The following is a 16431-nucleotide window of genomic DNA, read 5'->3' as shown; positions in this document are numbered from 1 at the left end:
GTCTTTTCCAAGTGGAAGTTAAGGTCTCCTAGTAGAATGTAGTTCTCGGAGGGGAGGGCGTGTGGGCTGATGAAGTCAGTGATATCTTCACAGAATTGTATGCTGGGTCCTGGTGGCCTGTAGATGAGGGTGCCTCTGAGAGTTGTCTTGGGGTCGGTGTGGATCTGGAAGTGAAGGTGTTCGGCGTTTGGGAGGGCGTCGTCGGAGCAGGTCGTGATGCGGATGGTGTTCTTATGGATGATGGCGATGCCTCCTCCTGTTTGGTTGCTGCGGTCCTTGCATATAATCTTGTATCCGTCAGGGATGGCTGTTGCGATGTCAGGCGCTGATGAGGCGTTCATCCAGGTTTCTGTGAGAAAGGCGACGTCCGGCAATGTAGTGTCGAGTAAGTTCCAGAGAGGAGTGGAGTGGCTGTGAACCGAGCGGGTGTTGAGTAGGATGCACTTCAGGTGGTTGGTGTCGGAGCTTTGTTTGGCGTTAGTGGGGTTGGTGTGGGTCTTGGTGCAGTCAAACTTGCAGGAGTGGCAGGCGAAGGGACCATGGGTGTGTCCAGGAGCGGCTTGGTAGCAGTTTTGGAGGCGGCCGGGGTTGAGTGAGAGAGGGTGGTGGCATTGTACGTAATGCGCGAGGGGTGGGTGTTACGGGGACCAGGGGGACCGGCACTGGGCGCGGTCCAGGCGTAGACGGACTTACCTTTGGCGCACCTTCGGCGTGACCGCTGCACGTAAATGCATCTGTCATAAATGGGTAGTGGAGGTGGGCAGAGCGAGGGAGGGGCAGCTGGGACGCGGGAGCGGGGGGGGGAGGTTGGGGGGAGGAGCTGGCTGGAGTCAACAAAATGGCAGCAGACAACAACAAAGGGCAGATAGGACGCGAATGGGGCACGACCCAGGCACAAATCACCAACCAACTTAATGCGAGCAGGCAGGCACAAACAAACTAGGCAGCAGTGGGCAGCAATGCGGGCAATGCGTTCGGCGGTGCGACACTCTCAAATACAGGCTTGATGAGCAACAGCGGAAAATGCGAGCTCAAACACAGGCACAAATAATTAAGTCAGCAAATGCGAGCAAGCAGGCACAAATGCAGTGGGGAGTGTAGCCAGGGAGGAGCGACCGCGTCTGCAGGAGTCAGGCTGGTCAGTGATGAGCTCTCTTTCAGGCCCGAGATGGATATAAGGTCCTTTAGTAGGTCTGATTTAATGGATTCTGTCTTAGAGGCGAAGAAGGAGGCAATTCGTCACAAGAGGGAGTAGCGAGAGGGTTGATGTTAAGGACCTTAGGTAGGCTCTTGGTTTGGGCTTTGATAAGATCGAAGACTTTTTTGGGGCGGTTCTTGGCTAGGTCAAGTTGAGACCTGAAGAAATCGGTTTTAGATTTTCTGATTTTTCTAAAGTAAGAGTTCCTGGCGGTTCTCAGAAGTTTGAGGAGGTCAGTTGAGGGTGTAGCTCTACAGCGTCGTTAGATTATTCTAAGAGAGCGTCTGTCATCATTTAGCCTCCCATCGTACCATGGGTGGGAATCTTTAGAGGAGGTTTTCTTCAGTTGCAGTGGGGCAATTTTGTCTAGGAGGTTGTTCATGGAGTGAAAGTAGTGATTTGTCACCTCCTGAACATCAGCTAGGTCTTCCGGGGGACTAAGAGGGTTTGAGTTATCTAGGGCTGTGAGGTCAGATCTTACGTTTTTAACCCCTTCCGTGCGGCCGCGATTTTCCCCGTGTGCGGCCCCCGGCAGAACACGGGCGGGCCATGACGAACCCCAGCCGTCATCAGCACACGAGCACTGTAGTGCATGACGGCTGGGGTTCGTCACCAGCATGGAAGGGGTTAAGGTTTCTCTTCCAGATTTTTGGTTCTCATGGGTTGAGTAGGGAGTCGAGTTATGGTTTCCGTGATTTGGAATGTAATGATATGATGGTCAGACCAGTCGCAAGGGAGTATCGAGTCTAGCTGGGTGGATTTCGCTTTGGATGTTATTAGGTCGAGAGTTGCACCCTTGTCGTGTGTTGGGCTGTTGCATAGTTGGGTGAGATTGATGTCTGTGAGGAAGGCTCTGAGGCTGTTTACCCCTGGGTTGTTGTGGTCGTCCCAGTGAAGGTTGAAATCCCTCAAGAAAATTTGTTTAGATTGTTGGTTGTCATTTGAAGCTAGAATGTCCATGAAGTGTTCTATGAAGGTGAGGTTATCTCCCGGAGGATGGTAGAAGGCGTGAAGAGAGCAGATTTGTTTGTCGTTGTTGGCGATGTTTAGGCATAGGTATTCGCACGATGAAATAGCAGGGGCATTGGTCGCTGTTAGGCCGATCTGGTGTATGCAGGCTATCCCGCCACCTAGCCTGTCAGCTCTGTCGAGTCTGGTTATGTTATAGTTAGGGGGTAGCAAGATGTCCATGATGGGAGTAGAAGTTTCCTTTAGCCAGGTTTCTGTAAGGATCATAATGTCTAGTTTGTTTGTGATAAGTAGGTCAGCTATATCAGCTGCATGCCTGTAGGCGGACCTGCAGTTTAGGAGGATACAGCTTATCTGTGGATGGGAGATGATTGTGGTGGGTTCGGCAGTGATGGGGATTCTAGTGAGGTTATTTTCTACAATGCCTCTGGGATTGAATCTGGAGGCTCTATGAGTTTTGAGCAGAATGGTAGGTATTCTGGGGTCTGTTGGTGGGCTATCTGGACTGACTAAAAGTCCCGCGCTCTGAGGAGGGTGAGGCTGCTCGTAAGAGCAGAAGAGGGCCCCTAGATCTGATTCAGATAAAGGGTTTGACCCCCTGATAGGGCGGGAAGTGGCATTAGGGAGTGGGATTTTGCGCCAACGTGGAGAGCCATGGGCTTGGGAGATTGTAGGAAGACGATGGATGCGACTATAGATCTTGGGAGAAGGGAACAGATTGTGTTCCTGTTTAATGCAAGTGGACTTGGTTTGTTGCAAGATAAGGTTGTGAAGGGTTCGGATGTCAGATTTGACTTGTTGAAGGGATGATAGTATCAAGTCAAGTTTGGACGTGATAGTTTCATTATTAGCAGGGTGGACGGATGGAGTAGACTGGACATTCCAGCATCCATAGAAGCCACTACTCAGAGTGGGGGTCTGGTCAAGTTTGAAGTCAGGCGTGATAGTTTCAATGTTGGAAGGGTGGACAGGGGGAGTAGACTGAGTTGATGTTTCTGTAGCTACGGGAGTGTCTAGAGCAGTGGGGGTAAGGGTGGGGCCGAGGAGCCAGAGGGAGGAGCTGAGAGTGGAGGGGAGGGTGATATATGAGGAGCAGGGTGAGTAGTTCGGGTGGTGTCCATGCTGGGATCCAGAGGGGAGATAGAGGGGGAGTTAAGCTGATGGGAGGAGCTGGTAGAGAAGGAGGAGGTAAGGAGAGAAGGAGTAGGAGAAAGTATGTTGAGGATGGAAGGTAGAGGTAAGGAGAGAAGGAGGGGGTGAAAGCGTATGTTGAGGAGGGAAGGTAAGATCTAGTGTGGAATTGGCGGGGCTGATGAGTAGGAGGGGGGACTGAGAGAAGAGGAGGGGGGATGGAGGTGGTGAATGTGTCGGGTAGGGAGGGAAAGTGGGTGGATTGGTAATGTGACGGCATGAGAGGGTTGTGAGGTGGAGAGGGTAGTTGGGAGGGTTGCCGACAAGGTCTGAAGGTATTGTTGGGGGGGTAAGTGGTCTGGGAGTTAAGATTGACTTTGGGATCAGGATGGGAGTTGCGGATATCAGCGATCAAGGAAGGAGAGGAGGGGAGGGGCGTGTTAAGAGTGAATCTCTTTAATGAGCGGGAAAATGTGATCAATCAAATTGAGATTGTGGTTGTTGGATTGGATTAGGATGATACCATTATGATAGATATTCACGGTGGCAGCTGCGTTGAAGAATAGGGAGGGGAGGATAGATACGGCGTAGCAGTGTGCGGTTTTCTTCATGTTAGAGACCTTAAAGAGCGAGAAAGGCTTTTCTCCATTGAGCTCTTCTTTTAGTTTAGAATAGGATGTCGTTCTTAATGAGCCCATTGTTCATTGAGAAGTAAGGGTCAGAGATAGGGGTTTCCGGAAGGGACTTTAATAAGTTGTGTTTGAAGTCTTTGGCTGCTTTTTTTGAGAGGCGTGGAGGGGAGGGTATGTGATGGAGTAGGTGCATTTGCCGGGGCGCTCCATAGTGTGGATGTCACTGAATCAGGGAGGAAGGTCCGATGAGAGACAGTTTGGGTAGTCTGGGCTGAGTGTGCTCTTAGAGGGGACCGTTCAACATGGTAAAAGAGAGGAGGAGGGGAGACCGGGTAGGGAGGGAAGCAGCCCTAACAGGGGTAGAATGTGGGTTGAGAGAAGTAGCCCAGGGTGAGGTGAAGGTAACTTTGTATGATAGGTAGGACAGTCCAAGAGAGCTATATGGAATCACTGGTTAGTGAGGATCTGGAATTGTAGTTTTTTTTCTTTTCTTTTTCTTCAGGCGTAGTATTCTATTTAGGAGAGATTTGGATTGGTGTCCCTTTATTCAGAGATACTTGGTTGCGGCCATTTTGGGTGCTCAGTGGAGGAGGTAATGAAGTCTTCTTTCTATTACCAATAGAGCCGTGATTCATGGGAGGAAGTCCTATTCCGACTTTAAGAGATCAGATGCTGCCATTTTGAGATGCAAAGAATATCCGGTGAGGAAATGGCTAAAACCTATATTGTTCCCAAGATTGTTGAAACCCATGTAGTAAGAGAAATTACTATAGCTCTAAAACAAGCACAGAAGAAGACCACTGATCTCCCTTCCCCATCCGATCCCCTCCGATGCCGATAGGAGGACCGGAGGCCCTCTCGGGTGTGAGAGGGCGGAGGGGCAAGAGCGGGAGGAGGGGGGTGGAAGTCCATTGGAACTCACTCGGAGCAGATGGGGGTTGGGGGGGAGCCGGGGGTCAGATCGGGTGCTGGCCCGTTACCTTGCTGAAGAGGATTGCTGGTTCCGCTCCTTCCTGGTAGCCGATCCGGAGTCCGCACTGCATTATCTCCAAAGCCACGATCCTCGGGTCTCCAGATTGCAGGCAGCTCGTCACGCGGCGCAGACAAGCAGGAGCTCCCTCGCTCGTTGCAGGGGGGAGTATGGACGCTCCGGGGGCAGTCCCTGCCAGTCCTCGGCAAGGGGGGGGAAGCTTCCCACGCTCAGGCGCGGTCCTACTGCTTCCCACTCATGTAGGTGCCAAGACGGTTGCCCAGAAAGTGGGAGAGAAATGGGACCCCAGACCCCAACTGGTGATGCGCAGACGGTGCTGTTTTACAGAGGTCTAGCCTACAAAAATTGGTTTATCCCAGCGAGTAGCTGGAGAGTATCAGGAAGCTTGTCCGGTGGGTTTTCCTTGTGAGCACCTGTATTACCTTAGGCGCAAAACTCAGTTGACTGCTTCAGTTGTACCCAATTACATGAGGGCCATGTGGTAGAACACAGCAGGGAGTTGGGAAGTATCAAGGGGCTCGTCGGGTGAATTGTTCGAGTGATCGCTCGGTATTCCAGGTTCCACCCAGATCTGTGACTGGGGTTGAGTGTCTGAAAAGTTTTAGTGCTCCATCCATCATCTCCTTGTGTTTTCTTGGTTCGCCCTAAGTTGGCAGGGTATGCCCAGACGTGGTTACCTTGCTCACTTTGCCACTGGATTCAAGCTAGCCTGGCTGATGAGGGGTGTAACTCCGAAACCAGCCCCAGGATGCTTTTTTTCAGTCCATGGAAGACCTGGCTTGGCAGTTCGGACTGGACTGTTCCCATGCGGTACAGAATCAAAACTGATTTGCATATGGCTGGGTCTGAACTGGGGTGGCGAAGTGAGCTAAAAAGGATGATGGATTCAACCCAGGGGGTAAGTGTCTAAAAAGTTTCATCGCTACGTCTATCATCTCCTTGTGTTTACTGTGCTCTATTGCCAAAGTATGAATAATATCAGAACAGGAAAAAATACCCTGTGTGTTTTACAGCAGAGGCCCTCCGACATCCTGCACATTGTTAATATAGGAACAATATCAAAACAATGCGCAGAGGCTCCGAGATACAGAGCACTGGAAATAATAACCCAAAGAAATATGAAGAAGCTAGGAATAAAGAAAAAGAACCATCTTTAGTTACCTGCAAAGCTGCGGACCCATCTCCACTCTAGAAAAAAAACACAGAATACAAACTGTAAAAAAGAAAGAGCACATATACAATTTTTGAACTTAAATCAGAAATTGGAATACAAAAGGTACATTTTAAGTGGTAATGTTCTGAAATCTAATTCATAAAAAAGGCAATTAGCCTTAAACCTTGAAGCATACTCTAAACCCCAACAGTTCACCATCCTTTAATCAAATCCTAATTCTAATTAATCCATAAAGATAACCTAGGTGGACTCTATTCCTATGCTTCAGCCTAAACCCACCCTTACAATAACTCTAACCTTGTGCCTTACCGTAACAATTAACCTAGGATGACCCTTTATCCGAACATAAACTCATATCCTTACCCTGGCTCTAACTGTAGCCCTTAACCCTAAACTTTATCTGTAACCCATACCTACTCCCTTACCACGTCCTAAAACCAACCCTTGACCTTATCCTTAAACAGACCCATTCAAAAATCACTTGTAATTCATATTGTAAGTATACGAACTATGTTTTTGTAAAAACATTTAATTAACATCTTTTTTAATTCAACCATTTATTTTAATTTTTTTTGATTTACTACAATTTTTGTGCTAAGACTTTTTGCATTTTTTACAGCAAACAGTATAGAACATCATTCGAGATCCTATGCATATTACTTAGTGTAAAGTTGAGTGTGTTGTCTGCAGGATGAACAAATACTTTTCATTTCCACTATATCCCTGTACTAACAGGACTGCGGATAAGTTACCAGAAAATCACTCCCTGCACAGAGAATAGCATGGTGGATTTGGGTTAGTGCTGCAGTCCACTAGGCTACTTTAACTTGGGACCTTATTTTGATGTCGGTCAGAAAGGCTCCGAACGGCATTCGGTTTGTCAGAATCCATGACGGAACCCACTTTTCCGACTGACCGATTACGATAGTCTGAAACTGTTCAGATTTTCTGGATCAGTTCCTACAGCACTTGGAGAAATATTTGGTCGCAGCCAATTCGTACAGGTCTACAGACCGCGTTTCCGACTGACGTATTATGTTGTTGAATTCGGAAAGCCTTTCTGACTCGGTTTGTCCCACACAGATCGGATGTCATAAACAGACTTTGTGGGCCCTATAGGTATACTACGTTGACAGCACTATACACATACATACAGAGCAGAAGGGTGACACTGTATGTTTTTAACTACCTGTATGTGCCTCTTTCTTTGACAGTTAACATTGAACAAGTGTCCAACAGTGGAGTGGCAGCAAATTGTGCGGCCCTGATGAATCTGCCAAAATCGCTGTGGCAGTGAAACATGTTGGTAACGGTGTGTATGAATAGCTACCAACCTTTTTAGTTTAACAACACACACCAATTTCTCTATGAATAACATTATGGAGAGAAGTGTCTGCTGTTTTTTATGCACTTTTTGATTGTCACTAGCAGACCTTTCCTGCTTCCACTTTTCTACACACTTTTTGGTTTGTTGTTTTGGACACGCTTTCTCTATTTCTTTATGAACCGGATGACAACCGATGATGAGACAGGGGCCCTGTCTGGAGATTGCATACCAGTTACCCCGTTGGTGGCGTTTCCGTGAGGTGTCATTCGGTTCTTTCACATTTTTTTTAAGTAGAACTTGGTCCAATCTGATGAGGTGGACACTTTGATACGGATTAAAGGTGTCAGACATTTTGTTGTTGTGTTCTGTGTAACTGTCAAAGAGGTGTTGGTTTTGTCTTTAATTTTAAGTAACTCAGGACGGAGTGCAGTGAAACGTCCCCTTACTAGAGTGAAAGTATATAGGGGAGGATAACAGTTATCAGTACTTACAGACTGTTCTGTTATTTAATTAACTGACATAATCCACGTCTCTTGAACAGGGTTTTGGTTGATGACTAGTTTTTGAGTGGAGGGCAGCCCTGTCCGTATTTTCCCTTTTAGCTCCTATTTGTGATATACTTTAACTTGGGACCTTATTTTGATGTCGGTCGGAAAGGCACACTTGGTCGCAGCCAACTCGTACAGGTCTACAGACCGCGTTTCCGACTAACTTATTATGTCATTGAATTCGGAAAGCCTTTCTGACTGTTTGTCCTACACAGATCGGATGTCATAAACAGACTTTGTGGGACCCTAGCGGGCCTCCCTTCAACCGAGGCCTCCAGTTGGGGTCCGTGGGGGTACTCCTTGGTCCCCTCTTTCCAACCCTGCACGGTGTGGCAGGCACCATGGGGTGCCCGCCACAGGGTGCACGGTTTTCCACAACCACCTCATTTCGTAATGGGAACCTGTGTTGTTGGTTAGTACACTGGCTCCCATTGAAGTCAATGGGAGTCCGACAGAACGGTGATCGGAGACATCGTAATTTGTCGCTAGGTCTACCCGAATCCGATTCAGTCAGAAACCATTCCGACAAAGTCGGTCGGAATGCTTTCCGACTGACATGGTAATGAGGCCCTTAGTGTGTGTTATGTTTGTTGATTTGTATAGTGCACTACTCACCCGCAAGGGTATCCAGACACTTTGGCAGGTGTGGGGTCCCTTTGGATTAATCGAAAAGCCAGGTCATTAGCTTCTTGTAGAATACAAGAAGTGAGGAGGAGGCTCTGATGTATTGAGGAAGGTCTTTCTGCGTTTTGGGCATGTAGGAGAAACAGTGGCCTCCTGCTCTGCCTTTGCGGATGTGGAGACTGCAGGCGAGTGAGGCAGTGTGTAGGTGGGCTGATGGAACTGTATGCAGTTGTTCAGGTATTCTGGTCCTGTGTCGTGCATAGGAACTTTGAACTAGGTGCGCTTGTGAATAAGAAGCCAGCGAAGCCTTTTGAGATCGGTGTTATGTGGGTGCTGTATGGTAGGTGTAGGAAGCTGGCTCTCCATATAGCAAACTAAAATAAGAAATACTGTGCAGAGAGTCCAAGTATACCTTACTAGTGAGCAAGGGCTTGCTCTAACAATCCCAAGGTACTCCATTTGTGGTATTGTGGTCGAGCAGCCTAAGGATTATCAGAGGGAAGTGTTAGGCATTTTTTGTATACACAGAGTCAATAAATGATACACAAACTCAAATAGTACATATTTTTATATAATTTTAGACACCAAGATTATCAGAATCATGTAAGTACTTTTGGAGTTACAGATTATTACAGTTATTTGAAAAATTACAGTCCAATAACGGTTTTGAGGACTGAGCCTTGAACGTGGTACTGTTATCCTATAGGAGAAACATACACTGCATAGGTACACTTGCAATCGACTTACAGGACTGTTCTTCTGGACTTAAGGTACTTAGGGGCCTGGGACCAAGAAAGCACCATTAGTTCAGTTTTAACTGCCCTGGTGTGTCTGGGTGCAGAGGTGCTTTACGAGGTAGTGGGCTTGAGCGCTACATGCTAAAATGAATGGGAAAAGTAGATATGGGAATAAGGCTGCAAGTGGGAACTGGGGTCTGGCAGAACCGAAAGGAGGCTCAGTTCTTGAGGGTCTCAGGGCCACAGAGGCACCGTCCGTTCCAGTAAACCCGCCCGGGGGGGGGGTTGTGGCGGCTTGGGTGCATAGGTGTTTTGGCCTTGGGCGATGGGCCTAAAGTCCTGCTATTGAAATGTAAAGAAACAAAAGAACTGTGGTACACATTTCAAAACTGATGAGGGCCAGACATTCCCTCGTGTGGATCCTAAATGGACTACCTTCTTTATGGACTGCCATTGATAATCAATAGTTGCAGCCATATTGTGTTATAAATGTCTCGGAGACAGATGAGAATACATACATCTGATATACAGTGAATGCATGTTTTGTTTCCCCGCCTTTTTTGTGTGTAAAATGTCTTTTTTTGTTATGTCAATGTACATTTGAATTGTTTAATGTACACACAACTTTTCAGTGCGAGAAACCAGGAGAAATGGTTTTTGCTTTTGAACAAGTCAGAATAAATGATGTTTTGTGAAGTTATATACAGTGCCAGTGATAGAGTGATATTTTCACGGCCGTAGCTGCGATATTTGTTCCAACATTATAGCAGTTTTCTGTACCCTTAGCCCAGGTTTTTGTGGGATTAATAGAACAAACACCTAGATTTTTGGTGTCATTTTATTATATATACACAGAAGGATATGGCCTTAAAATCTGCAAAGGAGACGTTTGAACTCCAAGTCGCAAGGTCTTCTTCTGATATACAGTCGCTACTCCACACTAATGTCCCACTACATTTTGAGGAGCTTGTGCAAAGCATTTTTAACATGTATAGTACCTCAGGAGTAATGCACGTTTTCAAATCATTTGGATCTGGGTTGGTTAGCACCTTCCAGACAGTCTTCGGAGTTATTCCATCATTCATACACCCCGTGCTTGTAAGCTTTTTCATGAGTCCTTCTGCTGGTCCTGTTCTCAATTGTTGGGATCAATGTTTTTATTTTCTTTGCACTGCAATGGATGTCCCATCACAAGGCCAAATTAACTGGCCCTAACGGACGAATTACTTACCTTTGGTAACGATGTAACTGGTAGAAACACATTCTAGCCGCAGATTCCTTAACTCAGAATATCCCCAGGCTTCAGACTGTATCCGGCAAACTTTCTGCAGCAGCACCTTGCGCGCCGGGGGCAGTGCCGCACGCCTCAGCCCTGACGCCATCCACGAACGTGAAGTCAGCAGAGCTATATATGCCACTCCTGGTGCGCTGACGTCCGTTTGTCGGAAAAACTTTTCCACGCCACAACGCGTAGCCACCACCAAAAACTGAGACTATGGGAACAGTGTGCAAAAATGGAAGAAAAAATAGAATCAAAGGACCGTGCCAGACACTGTACCCTGCTAACCAGTAGAAGGAAGAGCAGTGCACCGCTCTGAGAAGCACCCCCACAAATTCGAAGGCCAAACCACCTGTGGAGGAAGAGGAAGATATAAAAAAACAGCATGGCAGACGACAGTGCCTGTAACTATAATGCATAACCGTGAAGGACCACAGGTCCAGAACATATGATTAAGGACAATTTCACCATAAGACGTCACCAGAAGAAATGTTGCAACCCTAATAAAGGACAGATGGAATGTGGCAGAGCCGATAGACTTGAACCAAGGAGTGGTAAGAGACCCCAAGGCGACGGAGTAGGAGAGAGCGGAGGGTGGGAAAAAACATGAATAAATCCCACACCGTACAATCCAGGTACAGGGTTGGAAAGGACACATGACATATGAGCATACCGCCAAACCAGGTGAACCGGCGGAGTAGAGCAATAAAAACAGAATGAACACTGTCGGAGTGAGGAGAAAAAGTCACCCTGTAGAAAGGCAAGCCACCCGAATGGAAAAGAGTATAGAAAACCACACCTTAAAAAGTCCGGGGAGGACGGGCAGGCGTTAAGGAATCTGCAGCTAGACTGTGTCTCTACCAGATACATCGTTACTGAAAGTAATTCGTCCATCTGATAGAGACATCTAGCCGCAGATTCCTTAACTTAGAATAGATCCAAATCAATACACATAGAGGAGGCGGGTCTGCGACTGAACCCCATTAAGTTACAGAGGTAACGTATCCGTCAACAAGGTGAGGAAACACAGTGGGGACCGCAAGCCAGCACAGCCACACCAGACCATAAAGCTCAGAAAAGAGTGGAAAACATGGGGAGGCAAAGGCACCAACAGTTGTCCAAGAACAGCATGAAAACTCCAGTATGTATACCAGGTGAGAAAAAGAAAACACATACTAGATATGTAGGTGTGAAAAAGGAAAGTGCAGGTCTTCGTGAGAAGTGGAACTGAACCTAGGGTTTTAGAGATCCGCAGGATTCGGCGTGCCAACCGTAAATAAGGCCCAGAGAGATACATATTGTATGCACAACAGCGGAAGAAGCACTGTACCAGTAAAATACAGCAGTGGCAGAATGATAACCCACGGCCAGAAACTGCCGGAGGCACTGGAGACAGAAGACCCGCCAGTATACAGTTGGGCTGTTCCAAGATATGCAAAAGGGCCGACGGCAACCAGCAGATACGCCCAAAACAGGACTTACAGTAAGAGCGATATTCAAGCAGAAGACTTGAAGGTACATAAGCAGACCGTGTGGACGGTAGAACCACACAAAGTAAAGACCCTCTTGTAGGGTAGCGTGAGCAGCCCAGATGCGAGACACGCTGTGGAAATGTGCCTTTTTAGGGGCACACCGGTGCATGGGTCACCCGTATCTTTGTCCACGGGTCCTGCAGACCAACAAAATAGAGATTGCCACTGGAGCTGAAATTCAAAATAACAAGTTAATTCACGCATGAGTGAGGCCACGTCCATACAACACCCTCAAGTGTTTCAGGAGGTAGTGACTTGAATACACAGACCATGGGCCTTTTATATTTAGTTTTCTGCACCGGTAAGCATGTAGTTACAAATAGAAGGTACAGGTCTACACAGGAATGAATAACTACCGACAAACATGGCAAATGTGGAAACCAATTAGTCAGCAAAGTAAAAGGGGGAGCAGGAGTGCCTATGGCAGCACTAAGAGATTGCCAGTTGAGTCTGAGACCAGGTGTTCTGGCAGCTACAAACTCTTTTGCATGCATATTGCTTTTAGCTGAGTCAGGAAGTTAACTAAAATAGGCAGCTCAGGCAGGTAAAAAGACGAGCAGCAGAGGATGGATGAATTACATAGCTGATAAAATGGATGCCACAAACAAGATGGTTTCAGCTTATGCTAACAGATTATTTGCGATTTCCACAACGCAATAGCAAGACGGCAACCAGCAAAAAGGGGACCAGGCAAGCCGGACATCTATATAAGAACTGATAGCACAAGCAGACCTTGTCGAGACCATGTGAAGGAACGTTTCCAGCAAGATTCTACTGTGGAAAAGCACAGCAGACATCAAATAAGACGAAAGACGCAAAAAAATTAAGCATAATACAATAGACTAGGGCATGCGAAAAGAAGACCAACAGACATGCGGACAGGACGATGACCAGGTTCATAAGCAATATCCACCCCTCGCCCAGGAGGAACATCGGTTCCCCGCAAGACAGAGTAGGAGATGGAGCTAGGCACGATAGTGGGAACAGTAGGGACCAACCTAGAGGTCCCGGAACCCAAGAAGCGAGTATCCTGGGAGAACATGCCCCTTGAGAACCCAAAGCAGAAGAGTGGAAAAAACCTGCGCAGCAACAGCAGGGAATGAGGAAAAAACTGCTTTCAGGAAAATGGCCAGAAGACGGACATGTAATCCGCTACCTTGAAAGACAAGCCCAGTAAGGGCTGACAACACAAACAGACCAGGGTGTATGCAAGTTGGCACTAATAGTAATAAATGTACCGCATAGCGGCGTTTATCCCTTGCAAAGCAATGACAGGGCATCAGCTGTGAAAGAACAGCATCTGAGGTGAAGGGAACAAGAGTCCCGAGCTAGTGAGGCTGGCAAAAGAAGAGCAGCAATTATACACCAGAGAATCAATAAGGACCGCGTCAAGGCAGGCGGGGAAATGCCGCACGGCAAGAAACCCATGCCTAGGCCTAGAATCGCGGTACAAAAGGGGGTGGTAATGGACGGAGCATCTGAACCAATCAAACACACACACCCAGTCAAAAGATCTGGGTGTAATCCATCACCGTTCTTTAGCCCACTCTGCCACCCCAGTTCTGACATGGCTATATGCAAATCAGTCTGACTCTGTGCCTCATGGGAACAGTCCAGCCCGAACTGCCAAGCCATGTCTTCCCTGGACCGGAAACAAGCTTCCGAGGACCACTGGATTCAAGCAAGCCGGGCTGAAGACGGCTGGAATGCCAGAAACCGGTCCTCGGAAGCTTGTTTCCGGTCCAGGGAAGACATGGCTTGGCATGGCTTCCAGCAAAATAAACAATGGATTTAGGCCCAGATCTCTGTACTGGGGTGAATGTCATATGCCGACGACACACAGCTCGTCTTTCCCTACTCAGATGTGTCGGAGGCAACTTTTGACAATTTTAAGGGCTGCCTCAGTGATGTAGCCTGCTGGATGAATACTAACTAATTAAAACTGAACGCGGGTAAGACGGAGGTGCTCATTTTTGGGAAAGACATACGGCCTTCCCTGGATCTGCGGTGGCCACCGGAGATGGGTCCCGCGCCCCTTCCCAACACAAATGCAAACAATCTGGGGGCGAGATGGGATGACAATCTGTCCTTCTCCTCCCATACCCAACAGGTCATGGCAGGAGGTCTAAGCAAACTAAGGAATCTCCGTAAGTTCCTCTGGCTACTACCGGAAGATTGCCGAAAAACGGTAGTTCACGCGACGGGTACCTCAAGGCTGGATTATGCAAATGGCCTTTAGTGTATATGGCCTTAACTTACCCTTCAGGGAGATGACCTTATGGTGGGTTTGGATCGACGGACTCTCTTGGTGTGTTTTTTCTGCAGATTGTAGTTCCCCTTCTAACAGGAGTCTCTGCCTCTTCGTCTGATTTCTAAGCGTGGTTGCTAACTCTATGCATTTGCCCCTGATAAACGCCTCAAAGGCGTCCCAGTTGTTCGCGTGAGATGTGAGGGCTGGATCGTTAAAGTACTCTGTGATCGTCTTCCTTAGTTCGTCCCTGAGGAGTTAATCCCTACTGAGGAAGTTGGGGAAGTACCACTCCTATGTTTCGGGCGCGGGGCTGGCCAAACGAGTTCCATCTCCAGGGGGGCATGATCTGAGAGGCAGATCGGGTGTAACCTAGTTCCTGCGACTGTGAGTAGAAGGAATTGACTGAGAAAGATGTGGTCTATTCTGGAGCAGGTTCTGTGGGAGTGAGAAAAAAGAATAGTCCCTTGTCATAAGGTGGGCTTCCCTCCAAGCATCCAGTAGGCCCAAACGCTGAAAAGAGGCTTTAAGGGCTTTACTGAATGTCCCTCCTGTTGCCCTGTGCGGGTGTGTCGTGTCCAGTGCCAGTGCGGGCCCAATATTAAGTTGAAGTCCCCCATCAGTAGAATGTATCCCGTGGCAAATCCCTCTAGTGTTTTTAAAAATGCCTCTAAAAAGTCCAGTTGCCCTGTGCTGCAAAGATCGTGGCAATGGTGCAATGTCGACCCCTGAGCTCCCCCCGGACCATCAGAAAGCACCCTGCCTTATCTGTTTTAGTAGCTTGGTGATTGAAGGGGGCCGAGGAATGGAAAAGAAGGGCCACTACATTTTATTTTGTGTGGGCAGAGGAGCGGAGGATCTGCAGGTAACATTTGTGCTTCAGCCGTGTCTCCTCACTTTTCTTTAAATGAGATTCCTGCAGGGCGTCTATCATAATCTGGTGGTCGGATACAAATTACGACAAGCTCTGTCTCTTGTTAGGAGAGTTAAGACCCCCAACATTCCAGGATAGGCAATTATCCAACATTTATCATTTTGCGAGCACCTCCCCTTCTCGCATCCTCCCCATAGGTAGTACTGCTCCCCACCCCATTCCCGTCCCCCGCGGTCCTGATAGAGTCATCAAATGAGTGAACACCATGATACAGAACATATCAAACGAGAATAAACAAGAACTTTGAGTTGTGGCGTCTTCCATCCCAGAGGAAGGCCTCACCGTGACTAACTCAAGGGGCGAGCCCACTTCTGCTCTCATAGACCCCTTTCCCAATTTCCTAGGGCACTTACAAGCCTACTCTTATGAATTTTTCAATTAACCCACAAACCTTAGCCTTAACAGGATCAGAAAACGCAGAGCGTATCAGAGTAAGAGTTTCGGCACCTGATGAGTCAATTGTGGGGATGCTCCCCCATAGTTCTCCCTACCGCATGTACCCTTACCATGTCTCTGGTGAATTCTAAGCTGGAGAGCATGGAATGCGCAAAAGCAAGCAGAAGTCCTAAGGCTTTCCCACCTTCAGGCTGGTGCTTTTTTACCCCCTCGTCCAGTCGTCTGCCATGGGCCGACACCACATTGCTCCTTTGGTTGCTCCCTTGCATCATCTCTCGATGTTGTTGCACGCTACGGGGGAGGGGTGCCCGATTCTCAGGAGGCCTGCCGCTCTCTTTGCAGTGGAGATGCTTATTGTCCATTTGGAAGCAGGTGCCAAAGGGGTAGGTTCAGCGGTAATTTATGTGACATTCTCGCAGGGTTTCTGTAATCGGTCGGAATTTCTGTCATCACGCTAATGTGGCCTGAGACATATCTTTGAAGAGTGAGCATGAGACGTTTTGGAATTGAAGGATCAATTATTTCGTTTTGAAGGAGCTGAATTTTGCCAGCACGTCTCTTTGCCTCCTGTTGTCCCCCGGAAGCCTCAGCCCCACTCTATGTACCCACTCCGAGGACAGAGGAGAAGACGCCCACCATGAACGGCTCCAGATCAGAGCCCTTGCAGCCCTCTTCCAGGCCTCTGACCCATATATTGTTCCGTCGGGAGCG

At 47.9% G+C, this 16431-nt stretch overlaps 1 protein-coding gene across 1 annotated transcript in view; it reads right to left on the bottom strand.

The window, feature by feature from the left end:
• LOC147659044 (E3 ubiquitin-protein ligase TRIM39-like) overlaps positions 1-16431 on the bottom strand; it is a 267718-nt gene that overhangs the window by 24781 nt on the left and 226506 nt on the right. Inside the window, exon 7 of the mRNA XM_086952016.1 lies at positions 6083-6109. Within this exon, the coding sequence (XP_086808142.1) occupies positions 6083-6109 (27 nt within the window). The remainder of the gene's footprint in view (positions 1-6082; positions 6110-16431) is intronic.

Source organism: Lissotriton vulgaris, unplaced genomic scaffold, assembly GCF_964263255.1.
Source record: "Lissotriton vulgaris unplaced genomic scaffold, aLisVul1.2 SCAFFOLD_1345, whole genome shotgun sequence".
Taxonomy (NCBI): Eukaryota; Metazoa; Chordata; class Amphibia; order Caudata; family Salamandridae; genus Lissotriton; species Lissotriton vulgaris.
The sequence above is the reverse complement of the archived record's forward strand: the minus strand, read 5'-3'. Positions and strand labels throughout refer to the sequence as shown.